The 20,880-nt window shown below is 36.8% G+C and overlaps 1 protein-coding gene across 10 annotated transcripts in view; it reads right to left on the minus strand.

Moving 5' to 3' along the window:
- Positions 1-331: 331 nt before the first annotated feature.
- Positions 332-20,880, minus strand: part of NUMB (NUMB endocytic adaptor protein) — a 72,280-nt gene continuing 51,731 nt past the window's right edge. For 4 of the 10 annotated variants that reach the window (XM_026709146.2, XM_026709134.2, XM_087921755.1 and 1 more), the window contains exons 4-11: positions 15,563-15,595; positions 12,778-12,852; positions 10,261-10,401; positions 9,413-9,614; positions 5,221-5,520; positions 4,400-4,549; positions 3,327-3,482; positions 332-2,264 (exon numbers count right to left, since the gene is read on the minus strand). In XM_026709146.2, coding sequence (XP_026564931.1) covers positions 1,549-2,264; positions 3,327-3,482; positions 4,400-4,549; positions 5,221-5,520; positions 9,413-9,614; positions 10,261-10,401; positions 12,778-12,852; positions 15,563-15,595 — 1,773 coding nt within the window. In that variant the 3' untranslated portion in view covers positions 332-1,548. The remainder of the gene's footprint in view (positions 2,265-3,326; positions 3,483-4,399; positions 4,550-5,220; positions 5,521-9,412; positions 9,615-10,260; positions 10,402-12,777; positions 12,853-15,562; positions 15,596-20,880) is intronic. The other 6 variants (XM_087921758.1, XM_026709159.2, XM_087921757.1 and 3 more) reach the window with 3 other exon arrangements.

Below are 20,880 nucleotides of genomic sequence, written 5' to 3' on the forward strand. Positions count from 1 at the left end.
CTAGACAATGAACAATTCTCTAGAACAAATACAAAGTTCCTCAGGGCTATTTCTGAATAATATGGTGATAATCCCTTAATGGGAAATGTGGCAATTTGTAGGAACCACATTCTTCTGGGGACATAAGAAATATATTACAAATTTCAAAATAAAAGCAAGCTGAAATTCCAGAAGTTGTAATTCTTGCTTTAAGCAATAGATACAAATGGGAGTATATATCTTGCCCTGTAATTAATAGATCAAACATTTAAAATTTGGTGATCTATACACCAAATGAAATGGAGATCAAACTGGTTGCAGGAAAACAAGGAAACCTGTTGAGAAAGACACATAATCTACTACCAACATTTATTTCTGTTAAAGCAGATTATAAATCATCAGTACAAATATATAACTTACATTTGCTTGTAAGGCCAAGTTTTAAGAATAAAATTAAAAATGAGATGGACTTCATGATTTGCCAGAGGAAAGACATGGAATAGCTGCAGTCTAGCTATAAGCTTTCACATATAACAATGGGAAAGCATTTTTTTAAAAAAATCTAAACTCTATTTAATGCACCTAAAATGGGTTCATAAGTAGACCTGATTGTAAATATAATTACAGTTGTAACAGTAGTGTTAAAAGAGATGTAAGACAAATAAACTGCAGCAGTACATGAAAGAACCTATATGAACTCTAACATCTAATCTGATTGCTTAAAAAAGATAAAATTTACCAATTGTTTTCAAACCAAGACAATACTGTTCTTACACTACTCTACAATGATTTTTTTTAAAAAAAATTGGTCATGATTCATGATTGTAGTTGCAATATGCTACTTACAATGATACAGAGAGGGACAAGCTAGGAACTCCACTCCCTACCCTATTCCCGTATTACTGACTGTAAGAATCAGTGATAAATCAATCTTATGTACAATTTTACATCCAACCCCCTTTTTTTTATAACTTTGGCAAGATTACTTACAACTCATTCAACTTTTAATAACTAGAACTATTTAAAATAATCTAAAATGCATAAAAATAAAGATTTTGGCTTTATTCTATATATATATAATTACTTGAAATGGAAGCTCATCCTTTCCCCACTGATAGTATATTCTGAGCAGCTTGCAGGTATTCTCCACCAGCCCATTCATTACTGTGCCTCGATTCCCTAACCTCTGTTTTTGCCCCAAGGGAATGGGCCATTCACAGGAAGGTAGACACATTCTTAAGATAGTGGTGAGTCATTTGCTTTTCAGCTTGTGAAGTTTCCTGAAGTTTCTGTGGAAAAAAAGGCTTCAGGTTCAACTCCCTTCTTCAGCCCTTTTCAGATTCCTTTTGCCATTCAAATTCCCAAACAGGTGGCAAGGGGTATGTTTCCTGGATGATACCCCAAAAGGCTGGCCTTAAGAGCCTCTTTCCATGAGTGTCCCCTCTCTCTATCCCCAACCTAATTCCAAAGAGAGGACATGAGTGATTAAAAAATGCTGCCCCCAGTGTACTCTTACATCCAATGCCAACACACACATACACAGAAATGAAGTACAAGCCACAGGACTGCTTAAAGTTCTATCTCAAATGTCTTCTGCAATTCGCTGGAGAAAGGGTTAGTTGGAGATGGATTAGTACGTTGTTTCGATTTACTTTCCAGTGCTGCCCACTGTGCTTCAAATGGATCCACTTGCTGGCCAGCTCCAGGAGGAAGCACGTGTTTGTCCTCTGTGGGCCACTTGGCAGGGTCCGCACCATTGAAAGCAGCAGAGCCATTGACCTGCTGGGCAGAGGGTTTAAAGAAAGGGCTGGCAGTAGCGCTATTAGTTTCATATTGAGGAAATGTCTGCTGCTTTATAAGACTAGGTGACTGGTGAGCGTGGGACACTTGACTGTGACCTGCAGTGCCAAAGACATTGGCTACCATCTGGGAAGGGGTGATTCCAATCATGGTTACACTGGGAGCTGAATAGGGCATTCCATTTGCGACTGCATAGGGCTGAGCCTGGATGAACGTAGGCTGCATGGGCTGCACCACCCCAATAGGCACAGGTGGAGGTGCAATGAAGGTGCCGCCTGGAAAAGCTGGTGCTGCCTGAGAAACCACTGCAGGAGGCTGGAGGAGCGGCTGGGGAGCTGGAGGCTGGGACTGCACCTGAGGCTGCTGTGACCGGACAGTTTTAGATACTTCTTCCAACCAACGGTCTGCCTCTGAGGGAGTACGTCTGTGGCTTGCCTGAAACAGATTTGGTGAGGCAGCTCCTGAGTCGGCACTCCAGTCAGCACCTATGAAAAGAAATTAAGAATGGGGTATAACCTCAACAAGACACTGTCTCCCCCTTCTTCAGAACAATTTGATGCGGAATTGAAGGAGCTTTTAACCACCATCAGGTGTAGAATAGCTAGTTTCCTATTGCCAGTCAAGAATCCATAACAACGATTAACACACTTTGACTAATGTATGTATGAAGTTCCAGTTATGTTAACACAGATTTTAAAACTGAGACTAGATCTGGGCATTTAATTAAACAAGTTATGAGCTTGCTTCTATCTTTTCAATTTCAATGTCCAGCTTCTTGTTCTAATGTTTTAAAGGAAGCCTGTTTGCCAAGTCAACTGATCTACAATAACAGATAAACTATACCCTTCACCCTTCGGTTATAAATTCCAGGCACTCAGAAATGTGTGTAATGCAATTTGGATACAAGGCTTCAAGTAAAAAGACATGAAATTATAATGGGGATATGAGGCCAACATGCAGGGACCGGATGGTTAATTAAATTCTATGGGAATTTGATAAATATGTAAATTATGTGAAGCAGCCCTTGCACCTTTGGTTAAATGAATAAAAATACATGAAAAATACTATTCTTCCAGGAAACTGAATGGCTTTTAGAAACATATCACTTTGATTTAAACAAAAAACAATCCGCTATAGCTTAGAGTTGGATTCTCAAATAGTTTTCTAAATTGCTAGAAATCTTATATATTTATATTAGAAAGTTAATTACTCCAAGTACTAATTTATAACACTAAATCACTGTTTGTGTGAAGAGCCTTTTTTGCATTAAAGTTACTAGTTACTGAAACAGCCTTTTCTTCTAGTAAGCTTTAATATATTATTTATTTATATTATTTACCCATCCACCAACTCATTTAGCTTCCACATTAAAAAAAATACTGCATCTAAATGTCCAGCGCTTCTGCTTTCCCTTAACTGTGCTTCTGGATTTTCAGAAAAACATCTTTGAGAACCATTTTGTTAGAACAGATCGAAAACTTTCAAATCCAGCATCACAAATGTTAAGCTTCTAAAAGCAACACGCCAAGATCAGTGCCCAGTCTTACCAGAAGGAGAAGCTACAGCTCCAGTTTTAGCAACAGCTGGAGCAGCAGGGGACTGAGCCCAGGGATTGGATTCACGAAGTGGTATTGCTGTAGATGCTATAGTAGTTTGAGCTGGTTTATCAGCAAACACATGGAAGGCAGAGGCAATGCCATTGACTAAAATTGGAGCAGACAACATCAATGCTGTTAATTCATGCAAGGCATGCACGTGACTGGAATGTTGAAAATAACACATGGTTTTGCCAGCATGCAACATACATCAAGCACTTAGTCATGCTTGTCCACTATTATTCTACAAGCATTTTTTTTTATTCAACACATTTAATTTTGTTAATTCCTTTGGAAGATAGCTTGGATATTTTGCTAATATTTTAAAGGATGTTTTGTGGACTTTTCTAAGTTCTGACTTTATTCCTTGCCCTCAGGGCAAGTTTAGAAGGACAAAGTGGTGGGTTGAAACATCCTGCCTTATCAGTATCCAGGCAAAAGAAAATCATTTTGACTATCAGCAGTTGCCTTTCATTATTTAAAACAAGCAGTGAGATAGTTACTGTCTCAAAGATTTGGCTGCAAACTGCATCTTATTTATAAGATATCAAAGCAAGACATAAAGATTGTTGCCTAACATCAAAGTTGGGAACATCTCTTCAACTTTAGAGCCTTGGTGTTCTTTAAAACAAGCAACAGGTAGCAAATTTACTGGCTTTATATTTATTTTATATTCATCCATCTGTTGTTTTTTTAAGATCCAGGAGACTGGAAAATGGGTAATTGCATATAATTCCTTACATGGTAACGTTTTATCTGTAACATCTGAAAGGAACGGCCTTCTCTTTTAATTTTTTTTCCTATTATTATTAGCATGTAACTGACTGTTCTATGTCCTTGACTTTCTAGGAATTTCACATATAAGTAGCTTACAAGCAAATAACTTAGTTAAAACAGAATGATTCCAGATGCAAACAAAAAAGCTGTAAGATGGTTTAAAACATCACATTGCCAGCACACAAAAGGAAAACAGCATTTGCCCATATAAAAAGTATCACATGCATCCAAGTTTAGAGGCCACACACCTTGAAAAGCTGGCGACTGTGGCGCAACCGCTGTTACTGGCTTTGTCATTGGGGCAGAGGAGAAAGGATCCTCAGATGGCGTGCTAAAGGCGTTTGTAATCTGGGAGCACAATGAACTAATGCTATCGACTTCTCCTTCAGACTCGGGAACTGAAAGAGGAAGAAAAAAAGTTTGCACAGATATGACCCAGCATAATACAAAGGCACCTTTCCTGCTTTTTCACAATCTTGTTCTTTGATCTTTCCCCCAACCCCCATGATTAGGAAAAACTACATCTGTCCTCTCAAAACCCTAAGAGGAAAAGTCAAGAACGAATAAAATTTGGGGCAATGAGCATGAAGGTTACAATTATTCTGATTTTTATGTCAGTTTCTCAGAGTACTTACATCCATATTAAATATCAGAATAACGATCAAAGCTGCACAACTTTCACTTGCAAAAGCTAGGCCTTTAACTCATTAACCACTGCAAATATGTATGACTCAAGATATGCTGACCAAAGTCAAAATGTTTTTAACTAAGTGGACTCCTTATAGTTCAAAGGCAATTAACAGCAGTCAATAAACTTTGAATATAGATATCAGACCTATATTTGGTAACGTGTGATGTTATCTAGAAATTCTGATTATATTTAGAAGAAACTTATCAGTTTCGAATTTAATATTACAACTCGGAGGTCATAAAACCAGCAACGTAATGGCATCTTGTAGTGACATATCAAACGGGAAACATAGAAGTTCTGAAGAGAATCAATCCAACATTTGTTCTCTCTTAAAAGCAAACATACTCAAAACAGAATTTGGGAACATTTTTATCCTACCTGAGTTTTTTATAGGGAAGTCAGTCTTTCTTTGCACTGTGGAGGGCAACTCATTGATTCGCAGAGAAAGCTGGCGTTTAAATGGAGACATCTTCTGGCTAAGAGCAGGGAAACCTCGGAAAGACCCCTGCCTGGCAAGCTGTTCAATAGGAGCATGTCGCCGAGGGATGGCATGAGGATTGCCCGATTCTTTTTCAGCAGAAGTTGCAACTTCAGCAGTAGGAGAAGTGGGTGAACCTGGACATGGAGCCGTATTGCCAGGTACAACACTTGAAGCGGTGGTTTTCACATCTGTTTCAACTGTAATGAAATATTTTAAGAATGAAGAGCATGAATACTTGAGACTAATCTTTTTTTTAAAAAAAAATTCTTTTAGTTTATGAAAAAGTACATTCTTGAAGCAAAATATAGCTTCCGGCTTATATAGTCTTTACATCTTTAACATAAGGCAAATACAGTTCAATGATTTAATTTATTACTAATTAATGTTTCAACCATCAACTAAACATTCTTATCGCAAGGGGCAAAAAACATTCATAGGATTTATTTATTGAAGAGTTGGCATGCCATTACTGTTTATATTTGCGGCCCCAAACTGAAAGGAGTATATTTGGCTGAGTATATGCTCTTAGTCCTTCATTTGTAAAACTGAAATAAAAATCAGATTTGGGTATGTAACAATTCTAGAAACTGTTGGCCAGACCTTTCTTTTTAAATCTCAGGTGGCAAGAGTTTGTCACTATTAGCAACAATGATTTCCAGGCCTAAACATTTAAAGAATTGGTTTCAAATTGACCTTACTCATCTTGTGCACTAATGCCCAAGGTTCTGCACCAGAACCTGTTCAATGGGTTTTCATCTATAACTTAAGGCCTGAAATGTATTTATTTTCAATCTGCTGCTGAGATTCATTTCAAGATCAGAAAGCAGCAAATTCCTTCATCCTGAGGTACATTTCCAACTGGTCCTTTAGACTTCTATTTAGAAACTTCCTATATAGTTACTATATTTTGAGCCATGATGCATCATTTCACGGAGCCACTAACTTTTTTTGCACATGAATAGGAAAATATGAAAATGTTGCCCTCAGCTTTAGATACTGTATTTTCATGGGACAACAATGTCTTGTCTTTTTTTCCTCTCAATGAAGCTACATTTTTCATACTGCTTTGTAATCATTCATGTTAATTATTTTAAAATAACAATGTATATGTTCCATAGTATATGGAGATCATCAAAAGGTATATAACAACTGTAACCAGACTTGTTTTTCTACTTAATTTATAAAACTTACACTTAGAGGTTGATATCAGAAGGTTAAATGAAGATTGGAAAATACCAAGCTCCAATGCCAATTCTAACTCTGCCTTTCCTGCCTGGGCATGCACAGGAAATATCACACACGATGAAAGAGGAATCAGCTAACTAGATTGAACGCTCACTATTTTATAGTGAGAACCATGAGAGCCCCTCAAATTTTACTTGGCTTGTTACTTTTTAAATAAGTACAAAATGTTAATGATCATGATTATTTTTTTCCAAGATCATTAGCTCAGAAATACTGGAAACTGTTAACGCAGGTGATTCTCCTTCATTATTTGACAACATGGGATTAAGCACAGAACTATGCTCAAAATGATGTAAAAAAAAGTCAAACATTTTCCCCTCTCTAATGTATACTCAAAAGGTAAACTAATTATTCTATTTCTTTGTGACAAATACTGTGTTTTTCACAAAATAAGGCCGGGCCCTTTTTTTTTTTTTGACCCCTGAAAAAACAGGTAGGCCGTCTTTTCGGGGGTGACTTAATTTCCTTCCCCACCTAGAGCGGCCCATACGCACGTACCTCGCCGCGAGGCCACTTCTATTGGCTGATGACAGCTCCCAGAAGGCAGAGTCCCCAGCTGCTTCAGGGCGTGGCGTGGCTGCCCATGTCCCCTTGCCTTTAGGCAGTCTCTTTCGGGCGATGGAAGCTCCCCAAATGCAGTCACCAGCCACTTCGATCGGCTGGTAGAAGCGGCCTCGGGGCGAGCGCACACACACACATTCCCCTCGCCGCGAGGCCGCTTCTATCGGCAGTCAAAAGCTCCCTTGAAGGCAGAGTTCCCAGCTGCTTTGGGGTGAGGCGTGGCTGCCCGTGTCCCCTCGTCTTTAGGCAGTTTCTTTCGGGCGATGGAAGCTCCCCAAATGCAGTCACCAGCCACTTCGATCGGCTGGTAGAAGCGGCCTCGGGGCGAGCAAACACACACACACACACACACACACACACACACTCCACTCGCCACGAGGCCACTTCTATCGGCAGACGAAAGCTCCCTTGAAGGCAGAGTTCCCAGCTGCTTCGGGGTGAGGCGTGGCTGTCCATGTCCCCTCGTCTTTAGCCAGTCTTTTTCGAGCGATGGAAGCTCCCCAAATGCACTCACCAGCCACTTCGATCGGCCGGTAGAAGCGGCCTCGCGAGGGGAGTGCGTGTGCACCACGCCTCGCCCCGAAGCGGCTGGGGACTCTGCCTTCAAGGGAGCTTTCATCTGCCAAAAGAAGCAGCCTTGCAGCGAAGGGAGAGTGTGTGTGTGTGCGCTCGCCCCAAGGCCACTTCTACCGGCCAATCGAAGTGGCTGGTGACTGCATTTAGGGAGTTTCCATTGCCTGAAAGAGACTGCCTAAAGGTGAGGGGACACGGGCAGCCACGCCTTGCCCTGAAGCGGCTGGGGACTCTTCCTTCAGGGAGCTTTCATCTGCCGAAAGAAGCAGCCTTGCAGCGAAGGGAGAGTGTGTGTGTGCGCTGCCCGAGGCCACTTCTACCGGCCAATCAAGTGGCTGGTGACTGCATTTAGGGAGTTTCCATTGCCTGAAAGAGACTGCCTAAAGGTGAGGGGACACGGGCAGCCACGCCTTGCCCTGAAGCGGCTGGGGACACTGCCTTCAAGGGAGCTTTCATCTGCCGATAGAAGCGCCTCGTGGCGAGGGAGTGTGTTTGTGCACTCACCCCGAAGCCGCTTCTACCCGCTGATCGAAGCTCCCTTGAAGGCAGAGTCCCCAGCCGCTTCGGGGCGAGGCGTGGCACACACACACTCCCCTCGCTGCGAGGCTGCTTCTACTGGTTGGTTGAAGTAGCTGGTGACTGCATTTGGGGAGCTTCCATTGCCCGAAAGAGACTGCCCTAAAGACGACGGGACACGGGTAGCCATGCCATGCCCTGAAGCGGCTGGGGACTCTGTCTTCAGGGAGCTTCTATTGGCTATCAGGGTATTCTAGCCTAGGCTACCTGCAGGGCACTCCTAAAGGCAAGTTTTCTCCCCATCCCCCCAGCCCTTCCCCTGCCCATTTCTCTTCACCTCGTGTAGTTCTAACAATGTGAGAAATGGCGGGGAAAAGCATGGTTTGAATAGGCCTAAATTTTGGGGGCGGGGCTTAATTTCACCTCATGCCTAGAAATCATGCTGGGCCTTCCTATTGGTGGAGGCCGTATTGTTGGAGAAACACAGTAGCAAACTCCTATTTATTTACAAAATATATAAAACATTTATATTTTATTCTTGAGGCCAATTTAATAATGATCATTAACCTATTGATCTTTTGGCTCTGATTCATTTTCTCAAAATTAGCTCAAAAAAGTAGTGTTAGTTTGTGGAAAACAACTAAAAGCCTCATAGGATGCTATTTTTAGCAGAATCAATGCATAATAATGGATACGCTTTTGAATTCTATGTAACCCTTTTTCAGTCTACATGGTATGATAAAAAGTGCTTTAGGAAGACATGAGATCCAAAGTCCATCCTGGGTCCTATTTTCATATGAAGATTAAAGACTGACTGAATTACACACTGTTAGATGTTGTAGATATCAGATTGTATTCAAGATTTTTCAGTAAAACAATAGTAGCTGACTTCCATTTTGGCAAACATTACACCCAGGTTTTACCAAGATAGAGATATTTCTCCATATCTAATGAGACACATGAGTTTCCAGAAAGATAAAGAGCAGAAATGAAGAAAATATCACCCATATAAACACAATGAAATTCGCTACATTTTCAAGAACATGAAGAAATGCTTGTTAAATACATTATGATTGTTACACCTGGCACTACAGTTGAACACCTCACTGATACCTTTATGGCCTGCAAGTATCTACAACATTTTAAAGAATTCAACAATACAACCTTGAAAAGGCCAGATTTGTATTCTATTACCTTTGATGTCTTGTATTTGTCTCATGACTTCTTCTCTTTCTGCTTGTTCAGTTGCCGTAGTAACCCTGAAAGACCCCTCCCTTGTGAAAGTGGTTCTACTGGCATCAAAGGTGGCTGTTACCCCACATTCTTTCTCTCTCTTTTGCTTTCGCTCCAAACATGCTGCAAATGCACAGCCAACTGCATGACTCAACCTCTCTCCCTGAAAAAGATCTCACATTAATTAGAAATGAAACCAGAAACCTCCCAACTACTGCCAAATGATAGCTGGCACTCCATATAATCAACCTTTTTGTGTAAAATCCAACCAAAAAGGTTCAGAGCAACAAAAGAAACTAGTTTTAAATCACATGATTTTTAACCATTTGGAGAAAAGGAGACTGAATAATTTTATTTAGTTGCGATGTTACAATATGTTGACCGAATACCTACTAAAATACTGTTATAAAAATCAGTTAAGTTTACTGTTTAAGTTAGAACTTAAGTTTAAATTTTAAATAATGTATACATCACAAGTAGATGAAGTCAATCATTCATATCAACATATGCACTGGACTGTTAGTCTGTAGGAATTTAATATATTTAGATTCAAATTTGTCAGATTTATGAATGGGCTTTGTTTATTTACTGCATTTATAAACTGCCACAATAAATTAGGACTCTGGATGGTAAATGCCCAATTGATATATCACACAAGGCCATAATACAAGTTTCCAACAAATAAAAAATATGCATTTTTAATTTTGTATAATTTATACACTAAAGTTGAATTAAAATCCAGGAAACATTCCCCACCCAGTATTGATTTGTACATGACATACTACTCTTTATCAAGTAAGGAGACTTACTGTGTCTTTTACAGCCATAAAGCAATGACATATCCAACGTCTTGTAGTACCATCTCGACATATGTAAGAAAATGCTCGGTCAAAATTCCTATCTGGAGCACAGAAGGAGACCTTCTCTATTGTCTGATCAACTATAAGATCCTTTAAAAAGAAAGGACAATATATTTCAGGTCATTCCAGGATTTTGGAATACAGCCATGTTTTTCAACTTGTCTTTCAAAATAAAAATGTTTTCCCAATACAGGTAATTTTTTTTTACCAATACAAATTTCTAGGATATGTTGCATCTCTCAAGGACCTGTAACATTTTATTTAGCTGAAGTATAGCAGGCTTGATCAGAAGAGCTTTAAAATGAGTTCTGTGGGAACTGGAGATCTTCAGATGTGCTGTAAATCTACAGATCTACAAATGTATTTTAGAAGAAGCTGACAATGTTGCTAGAAAATAAATTAAGCAACAATTTAAAAAAAAATTTGGCTTACAACCTCAACATCTTTGCACTAATGCAAAGCATAGAAGAAATTTAAACTTATCTTCTAATATAAATAAGTCTTCATAAAAATAATGGGGACCTGGACGGATGATTTATATAACTAAAAGATGTAATTGGTTCAAAATGAACAGAAGCATTATTAGAAAAGGAGGTGGAGTTGCACTTTGTGTTAGAAATATCGTATTTGCTAAGAAATCTATATGAGCAAAGCTAGCAACACTATAAACACGAATTTAATTTAAAATAAACAGAGGAACAAATAAAAGTTGCAGTTAATGTCTCCGATTGTCTCCCAGCCAAGGAGAAAATGTCGCCGATACTCTCCAAATGCAAACGGAAGTTCTTTCAAAGAGGCATATAATAGTAGCAATGGGGGACACAGTTATCAGCTGAGATTGGTGATGCCAAGAAAAACAAAAAGAGCTTCTTCGGATATTAAAAAGAAAAAGAGATCAGCATGCCATCTGCTCATTGAAGACAGCAAAATGGGAATAAGGTAACAAAGAAAAGGCTGAGCTACTCGAATCCTATTCTGACTCATTCTTCTCTAACAGGAAAGTATGTGTTCTACAAGACAATTGTGAAAAGAATCACTTAATTTTGGGACCGATACAAAATAGTCAGGGGACACCTATTTATTTTGAATATTTAAATCTCCATTACATCCAAATGAACTGAAGCGATGTGTTTATGGTCTGGTCAAAAATTTCTATATTATATTTGAGAAATCATGGAAGAAAAGAGAAGGGCTGGATGACTGCAGGGGGCAAATCTCTTTTTTTCAAAAGAAGAAAAATGAAAATCTAGGAAATTATAGATTGTTTATTTTAACAGGCATATTCAGGAATATTCTAGAGGAGATTATAGGGATATCAATCTGTAAGCAGCCTAGAAGGTAGTCCTCGAGTTACAGCCACAATTGAGACCAAAATTTATGTTGCTAAGTGAAACATTTGTTAAGTGAGTTTACTCCATTTTATGACTTTCACTTAAGAATTCTTAAATCATTGCATTGATTAAATCAGTAACATGGTTCTTTAAGTGAATCTGGATTTCCCATAGACTTTGCTTTTCAGAAGGTCACAAAAGCAGATCCCATGACCCCAGGACACTGCAGCCATCCTAAAAATTCAGATGCCAAGCATCTGAATGTTGATCATGTGACCAAAGGGATGCTGCAGCGTTCATAAGTGTTAAAAATGGCCATAAGTCACTTTTTTCAGAGCCATTGTAACTTTTAACAGCCACTAAATCAACTGTTGTAAGTTGAGGGCTAGCTATGCTCACAGTCAACGTAGATTTCCCCACAATAAGTCCTGCCAATCTAAGCTTCTGCTTTTTGGTTCGGTATCTTAAGAGAATACTATAGCTATAAAACATCTTGGTTTTAGCAGAATGTCTCATGACATTCTGTTTAATAAGCTAATGAAGTAGGGGCTGGATGGCTAAGTGGATATATATTTAATCTGAATATTGTACACAAAGTGTGCTAACAGCAAGTCCTCCAGAAACTAGGGTGAAGAATTAAGTGAGGTACCTCAAGACCTTAGAGCCTTTACTCTTCAACTTTCTTATTTATAATTTGAAGACAGTGTGAAAGGAATGCTTGTCAAATTTGCAAATAACACAAATGAAAGAGATAGCTAACATTGATTGAATTCAAATATTGTACTAAATCCTAATACAATATGAAATATTTGATTTTGGCTTTAAATGCTACATAAACCCAGCACAAGCACTGTAGTTTTTGCATCATGATTTATGTATCAGCAGATTGTTAATTTAACCAATTGTGAGATTTTGTAGGATTTTTTTCCCTATCATATCCAGTAAACCAAGTGTTTTAACAGTTCAATATTTCTTTAATATCAGGATTTTTTACCCTATTGCTTTTATGAGTTCAGACATACTTATTCACATAAGACATCAAAAGACAAATTAAAAAAATTTTATTGCCTTATATGAAAGGATCAGACAACATTTTGTTTAATCAATGCTGACTCAAAACCAAACAGCAGCTAACCTTTGTTTTCTCATCCACAACTCTGAGTCCATCGGCTGAAACCCACAGGACTGCTTTAACTGCCTTCTTTCCACTCTTGCGGGGAAGGAAAAAGAGAAAAAAAGAGATTATTGCTAGGCTGTTAAACAAACTGAATTCTGATTTCCTCTTTCCAAGAAGCACAAAAGTCATAAAGAGACGATATCCAACTCCAGCAGGAGTGCCCAAAGCCAGATATTCAGATCAAACAGCAAGTGCTCCAGAGAACCAAGCTGAAGCCAGTTTTTAAAAACACAGTGCAAAAGGAAGGGGAAAGAACAGGATAAGTCAAGTGGGTTAAAAAAATTCATATAAAGGCAAAGAATTCAAACTCAAATTCTTTACCTATTTAAAACCAAATAAACCATCAGTTAACTCTGATGCTTAAGGAGTTACATCACACGTAGCTTTCCCCCTTCCAACTTTTAGCAGTCAACGTTCTTGTTTTTCCATGATCTCAAAATTCCACCTAAGTTCCTCTCAAAGGAATTATGCATAACACTGCCATTAAATTTTCATAATTTAGCCTACTCCTTCCCCAAGAGCCCATGTAAGGTATAAGCACTTCTACTGCCTTACTTTTATTTTAAGCTAACTGGTAATAGAAGATAATCCTTGCAGATATATGGATATTTCTATAAATATGGAAACTAAAATCCCACCTTTCTCACCCCACTTTTTATGAATTTACTTAAAAACATTTAAACCATCTTTGCAAAAATATCAATGGTCTTTCCAGATTAGTTACATTTTTAATCCTGCCTTTCCTTAAAGTGCACAAGGAAGTACTCATAATCCCTCGTATTCTCACATTAACTTTGTAGAAGAGATGTAAGTTACTGACTGGAAGCTTTCTGTGAATGATATAACACATTGGTGAATTATTTTTATGCTGTCATCTATTGTTTAATTGTTGTAAACTGTCCAAAATCATCTATGTGAGGTGGGCAGCTACAGAAATTGAAATAAATACATAAATCCATCATCCAGACTGGCCTTTTAGAAATCAATACAAAACAAATTATAATAAGAAACGTACCAGAAATGATAGTGGAAAGCATAGCTCCAAAAGAAAAGAGCAGTTTGATTATCTGTATACACCATTCTTTGTAGAGAAACATATTTCTCACAGATAATATGCTTAGTGATTGTGGCAGTTTTCACCTTCTGTCCTGTATTGTATAACCTAATTTGCTTATGTAACAATACGTTAAATACAGCTAAGATTATTTTAGCCGTGTTTTTATATGGTATGCTTTGCTAAGTTCTCAGTTTATATAACTTGGCAGATCAGTAACTAAAATATTGTTAATTTGGTACTTTTACTGCAGTAAAAATAATATTCGATAGTTGTTTAGTTTACTTTTTCACCTACTGTACATCTTTAGAATTTACTGTGAACCTTTAAAATTTAGCATAAGACTAAACATGTATGGTAAAAGATTGTTATGAGCATCATAACATACAAATTTATCAAACATTTAATTTTTCCATTTATATTCTGCCTTTCCGGCCGTAATTGTACTGTGATTTTTCATCTAATTATGTAGTAAAGTGTCTTCATCATGAATCATGCCAAAGCTTAAGCTTTGATTTTTGTAGTTATGAAAATACCAAACTAGGAATCATGCTATTGTCCCTTCAAACTTCACCTCTGACATGATTTAATTAAAGAAGCATTAAGCAAGCAATCATAACTTCTATCTGCAAAAAAGGATTTTCGTATAGAGAGGGTTATTTAAGGATTACAAAATAATTATGTGAAGTCAGTTGAATAACTAAAAGTGTCCTACTGCTAAGGTAAAAGCAATCCTTTCTGTTCCAAGAAAGGATTACAACTTTATAGTATAGTAGTCACCACAGATGTTAAGAAAAGTTACTTAACCACAGATAAGGTACAATGAAATAAGGAAACACTTTTAGTCATAGAAGGACATCACTCAGTTTCATTTCAGAGAATCTATTTGAATTTGCAAAATCAAACTTTTTTGAACTTGGATTTCTTATTTTCAAAAGCTAAGAGTTCCAAAACAATTTGTCTTTTGTTAAAACAACTCACATCCAATCAAAGTTCTTTTTAATCTTTGGCCCAATATTTTTTCCTTGTAATTCGAATGAACTGGTTTCAACCCTGACTTCTGAATTTACTTCTGAGTCTACTGAACTGAGCATCAGAGAGTTGGTCTTTTAATGTCTGTCTGTGGTTTTTGTGGGTTAGCCACTGAATCAAGAGTTTTGTGACTATATCTCATTATATTTGTGGTATTACACCCCTAAATGTGATGCAAGGTAGAACTAATATCACCATTCTTAGTTACTGTTAATTTTGCTGCACTGTGTGAGCCATTACTTTTTTTTTTTGCTTTGTTTCAATACTTATTTTTTTTCCAAATGAACATCTGCACTTAAATTACCTTGATGGTCACCTTCTGAAAAGACAGGATGAAAATTTTAAATACATACACTCGGAAGAGCTGGAAACATCAGCCCTCTTGAACATGAAGTGGACCATTCATTAATTCCGAAATTACTTTTTAACAAATGTAAATTATAAATATAATCCTAAATTATATAGCCCCAAGATTCTAGCTTGACCAGAATCTATGATAATGAGAGACCTTTGAGGGAGAGGTGAGCAGAGAACCTTTTACAAGCTCCCAGAGGCAGGTTTTGTTGCCATCCATTTTGTAGGATTTCATACATATCACAATGCTATACTATGGATGTAACTCCTTACAGCACAAACACAATGAATCATTAAACTTACTTTTGCAAAGAAGCCTTTGAAGAACTTCCTTTCCTGGAGGAACAGGGGGGACAAGTCGAATGCTATTACTGTAGGTAGCTAAAGTGTCCCAAGGTTTCAAACCAACATATACATATAAAAATGGGGATTGAAGAAAAATAGGGAATGCTTAGAGTTATCCATAGAGGATGTGACAGGCAGATGTGAAAAGTCCCATGAAAATGCATATAAAAGGCTTTACATAGACTTTTATTAGGACAGGCTATAGCTCTGAAATCAGTGGAAAGAGGGGGGGGGGGAAGAATAATCAGATCCAATTTCATGCAAAATGTTTGCTTCATTTTGTTTGTTCCCTTAGCTTTTAGTAGGGTTACAAGCCAAACTTGGCAGCAGACATGGACTCGTTCCAAACTGGGTGATGATGACTTGGATCACACAGATTAATTTATGACATTTTGAAAACTGGAAATATTAACAGAGATTAAATAGCATGAATCCCGGGTGGTGTGGGTAGGAAGAAATTGCTTTTAAAAAGTGTTCAAGCCTATATACTCATCCGGTTACTCTCAAATTGTATTTTTAAAGCTGATCTGGCAAAAATGTAGAGCATCTTTATGCCATGGTTTGCTCAGTAGAATCTAAACGTTTTTCTCTAAAAGGCTTCACTCTGAATTCTTGTTAACATCACGCACATTATTCTTTCTGTATACTTCTTTTCAGAAACTGTCAAGGAAAATGAGTATTCTACCAAAAACTGGAATAGCAACTTTTGCAACTTTAAGTCATGTGGAGTTCAATTCCTAGAATTCTTTAGCCAGAGCAGAATTCTTTAGCCACATAGCTTAAAGTGCAAAGATTGAAAAACACTACTCCAGATATTCTAAATGATAACCGTCATTACTTTTTGCCAGTACCAGCCAGAAAGCTGGAACCTGACATCACAATTTATACAGCATAATGTATCTCCTCTCTCTACTATATTTATTATCCAATATTATTCAAATTCCAGTTTGTAGAGGTAACATACAAGGTATATTTAACATGTCCAGTTAAATAAATGGATATTATAATTTGATGTGCAATTAAATTTGCTAGAATTACATTTTACATGAAGTTTATTTTAGAGCTATTTACCTGTTTCAATCACAAATAAAAGCCTCAGTGTATTTTTCTCAAAACTATTAATAAGGTATGGAAGAAACAAGAGTTTAACCTGCTAGTCTAATAATCATTGGTATGGCATATGAAATATTTTTATTCACACCATCATAGCCTTCCAAATTCAAAGGTTCATGATAGTTGGGATAAAACCACTCCATCAATATGATGTGCTGTTGCATTTTTCCTCTCTTAGAGACAGTACTTACAGAAATTTGCAAGTTATCATTTTTTCCTCTAAATTTTCCCATATCTGTCACATGCCTATGGATTTCTCTGATGTTTATAGTTTAGGCCCTTGTATAATCAACAATGGATTTGTTTCAATCATTATTTTCTTGCTGACACAGACAGAATATATATAATGAACAAATATATAACAGATAACTATGCTCCAGTGATCAAAGTAGCTTATTATTGCAGTACAACCTTACAGAATTCCCAAATAATTGTTGAGAATAATAAGAACATAAAGCTACATTAGGTTTTTAAAAATGACTGTCACACTGCCAAGTTAAGCATTAAATATCAATATAATCATCTTTCAGAAGGTGCACCAGAAGCTATCTTGTTTGGGATACTATAATTAGTTTCATTTTTAGAAAATGTTAACATGGAAAAAATTGAGATGATCCAGAGACAGTATTATTGGTGGAGAGCATGCAAAATGGATTTAGAATAGCTATGGAAGTTAATATTCAGAAACACCACTAATATTTTAAATACAATAAAACTATGTTTCTCGTACCTGCTAAAACAAGAACACATATTAACAAATATATCATACTAGCAAACAAAAACCTGACATGTTAGAACATCAACACTAAAGACAACTTTAGCTAAATTAAAAAGTATGAAGGAAATATAAAGATGTGTTGGGAGTTTTGGAAGCTGCGGTCACCAACAGATTGGGAGAGGCTAAGTCGGAAAAAAGATTCCCTCTTAGCAGCTAAACAGCTCTAATATCACAGCCCTTCCCTACTGTCAGAATTAAGCATTCCAGAGTTTCTTTCCTATATGTTAGGTTGTCTATTAACAATGGTTATTATTTGCAAGACCATGCCATCATGTCCTTCCAAAATTTATTCAGTTTTGACAAAATGTCTGACATGTTTTTCATGCCAACAGAATTCAATATAGACCAAAGTTTAACCAGTTAGCACAATACAGTGTTAAAACTGATTTAATTGTATTTCCAAACAAGCATTCCATTCAAGATACAATTGAACATAGAATTAAGGAAATGCCTCAAAACGGAATAGGTAATAACAAAAAGATTCCCATTCTCTGTAGTTCAACTGAGCGTGGATATGTTTTTCCCCTATGTAAAAGGAAAAGGGGGAATGAGAATTTCTAGGAAAATAAAAAGAAAACAGGAGGGGAAAAAGTGGGGGAAATTTTCGTGTAATTTTTTGTTGTACTGTAATTATCCAAATCCAGTGACTACACCAATTGAAGCAAGAAATAGGAATTAAAATGTCTAAAACAGCACAGAAAAAAGGGTGCAGCTATTCACAAGCTGGTGTGTTTTGTCAACATAATATGGCTACATTTAAAAAGAAAATCTAGACTCAACCATCTCTAAATGGCTTAAGGGGTGTTTTGTGGGTTTTTTTGAAAATTTTATTTGGGTTTTCACAAAAACAAAATACAAATAAAACATCTTTTTTTGAAAATAGCATGGTCCCAGGTTATCACTTCTTCATACAGACACAAAACTCAATTTCATGCTCATTTTTATATTCTATTCCATATCTTATTACCATTTTATATTTTCTACATAGTTTTTCCCCTCTTTTAATTTTCTCAACTTTGTTTTAATTATCTCATCTCAATTCAAATCATTATATTTATACTTTTGCCCGTCCTGTTTCAATTTCACATTATCTTTTCTTATTAAGCAAATTTTTCCCTGTAGTTACCAATTAGAGTATGACACCTTTATATCCTTTAATTTTATCCATTCAAACTCTTATTTAAGCTTCAATGTACACCTTTAAGATTATAGCATTCAATATAATACATAACTTCAAATCGAGTTCTGCTTGGTGCATTCTTAAAATAGAGACTATATTCTTAAAAAGAAAAAGTTACACATATATGTAAATAAAACACACATTCCATTCCAATTCAATTCTATCATTAATATGCATTAAAACCTTAACATCTTTAACATTTCTCTTCAGTTAAATGTCATACTTCCTTGGGAACACTTATAAACTTTCCATAGTTAATTCTTTTTTTTCCATATTTCTCACTTATATTTTTATAAATCATTACTAATAATTAAAAATGTTCCCCTTTAATTCTTTCAATCATTTTAATTCATTTATTTATTAACAAACATCCCACTACATTACAGTAAATATTTTATCCATCATCATATTTTCTAAAATTATTTCTATTTGTAATATAACAATGCTATCTTATGTACCTTTGCAGAATCCCTTTTGCAATTAAATTTTCACACATTATCTCTAAACAAGCTTATGGTTACAATCCTTATATCTTTTCTCTGTTTCTCCATTTCTTGTTTCTGTTTTTACAACTTCTTTTCCTTGCCTTCTTCCCCTCTTCTTCTCCCTCCCCTTTTACCCCCTCGTCTCTCTACTTCTAACTCTCTCATCTGTAATCCCCTCTTCTGTTGCTTTCTAATATTATACTTATCTTTCAAAATGTTCTTCTTTATGGGTTGTTTTTTCTAGTCTTAAACCTTTCACTCTCTTTCCCCCCTTTTCTTTTTTCCCCCCACTTAAAATTATTTGATCATTAAAGATGGCTTCTTCTTTGCCCCAATCTTCTTGTTCTGCAAGCATTTCTTGTTGCTTCTTAAAATTATTTGATCATTAAAGATGGCTTCTTCTTTGTCCCAATCTTCTTGTTCTGCAAGCGTTTCTTGTTGCTTCTCATAGTTCCAGATCTCCATTTCTAAGAATTAAAACACGAAGCCAAAAGAACTGCTCCCTTCTTGTGCATCTTCTTTCCATTTTTTAAGTTCCATTTTCGGTTATTCTAAGAGTGATACCATTTAAAAAACTTTTCAACAACCACCCGGTTAATTTTAGTCATCTAGATGCAAAAATCAAAAATCACCAAATAATCCAAGGCTGTTTCTACTTGTTTCTTTTTTCCACTTTCTCTTCCTGAGGTTCTATTATTTTGTTACCAAGTTTCAATTAAAATGTATCTTTGAGGAATCTTGTTAAAATTTCACTGTAAGTTCCTTTTAATTACAGTTCCATTCCTTAATTCCAGGCAGTCTCCTCCATTTTTCCAGATCCTGCCCTTTTATTCTTTTTTTTCTCCTTTCCTGCTTTTAAAAACTTTTAAATGTCCAGAAATGTTTATTATCTCTTTGACTTTTATTTTCAGCTTAGATGCCTATTAATGTCAAAGTGGGTTTTTTTTTTTCAATTTCTTGCTTAAGTCTCTTAGCTATCAGTATAAGGAAGGGAAGAAAAAAAACCTAATCCTTTCCCTTCTCTCTCTCCTTCGCAGCTTCAAAATCTTCTTTGGGAACAATGTTGTTAAGTTTAAATTCCAGGGTACCTTATTTGTTGCTTTTGCTGTTTGACCCGGTCAACCAAAATTTTCTCTTCTTATCTTTATCCTGCACATTCTTTTCCGGTCGAGTTCTTCTTAGTGGTGGCCATTTCTGACCACCGCTACAACTGCCTTCGGGAAAGGGAGTAATGGCCAGCTGGGGAGGAGAGATGAGGCTCTCCTCAACCCTGCAGGCAGTCTCCCCCACTCTTCACCACCTCTATGGAGTGGCTTGGCCCCAAAACCAGCCAGCTCGGGGCGCTCCAGCAGCGAGTATGGATCGAAGCCTCAGAGAGATGAGGTTTCGGTCTGTCGCCGAAGAAGCTCAAACCGGAAGTCCGGCTTAAGGGATGTTTTGAGGAAATTATGTTCTCCTGCTGCTTTCCCAACATGGAACATTTCAGAATTTTAGAATGACAACCAAAGGGACAATTTCTAGGAAAAACATCAGGTTAAAATGGGAGTTCACCCTATGATACTGTATTTCAGATATGTTTTTAACAAACTAATCTATGTGACAAAAGATTAGATGCCCATGTAACATCAGAAGTCTCAAAAATTAGTAAAATATGGTTTGAAAAAAGAACTTCAGCAAGGGAAAATCATTAAAATTAGCATTACGGAACAATATTTTAAAA

The sequence above is a fragment of the Pseudonaja textilis genome, chromosome 1, assembly GCF_049901715.1.
Source record: "Pseudonaja textilis isolate UNSWEBS1 chromosome 1, rPseTex1.2, whole genome shotgun sequence".
NCBI lineage: Eukaryota > Metazoa > Chordata > Lepidosauria > Squamata > Elapidae > Pseudonaja > Pseudonaja textilis.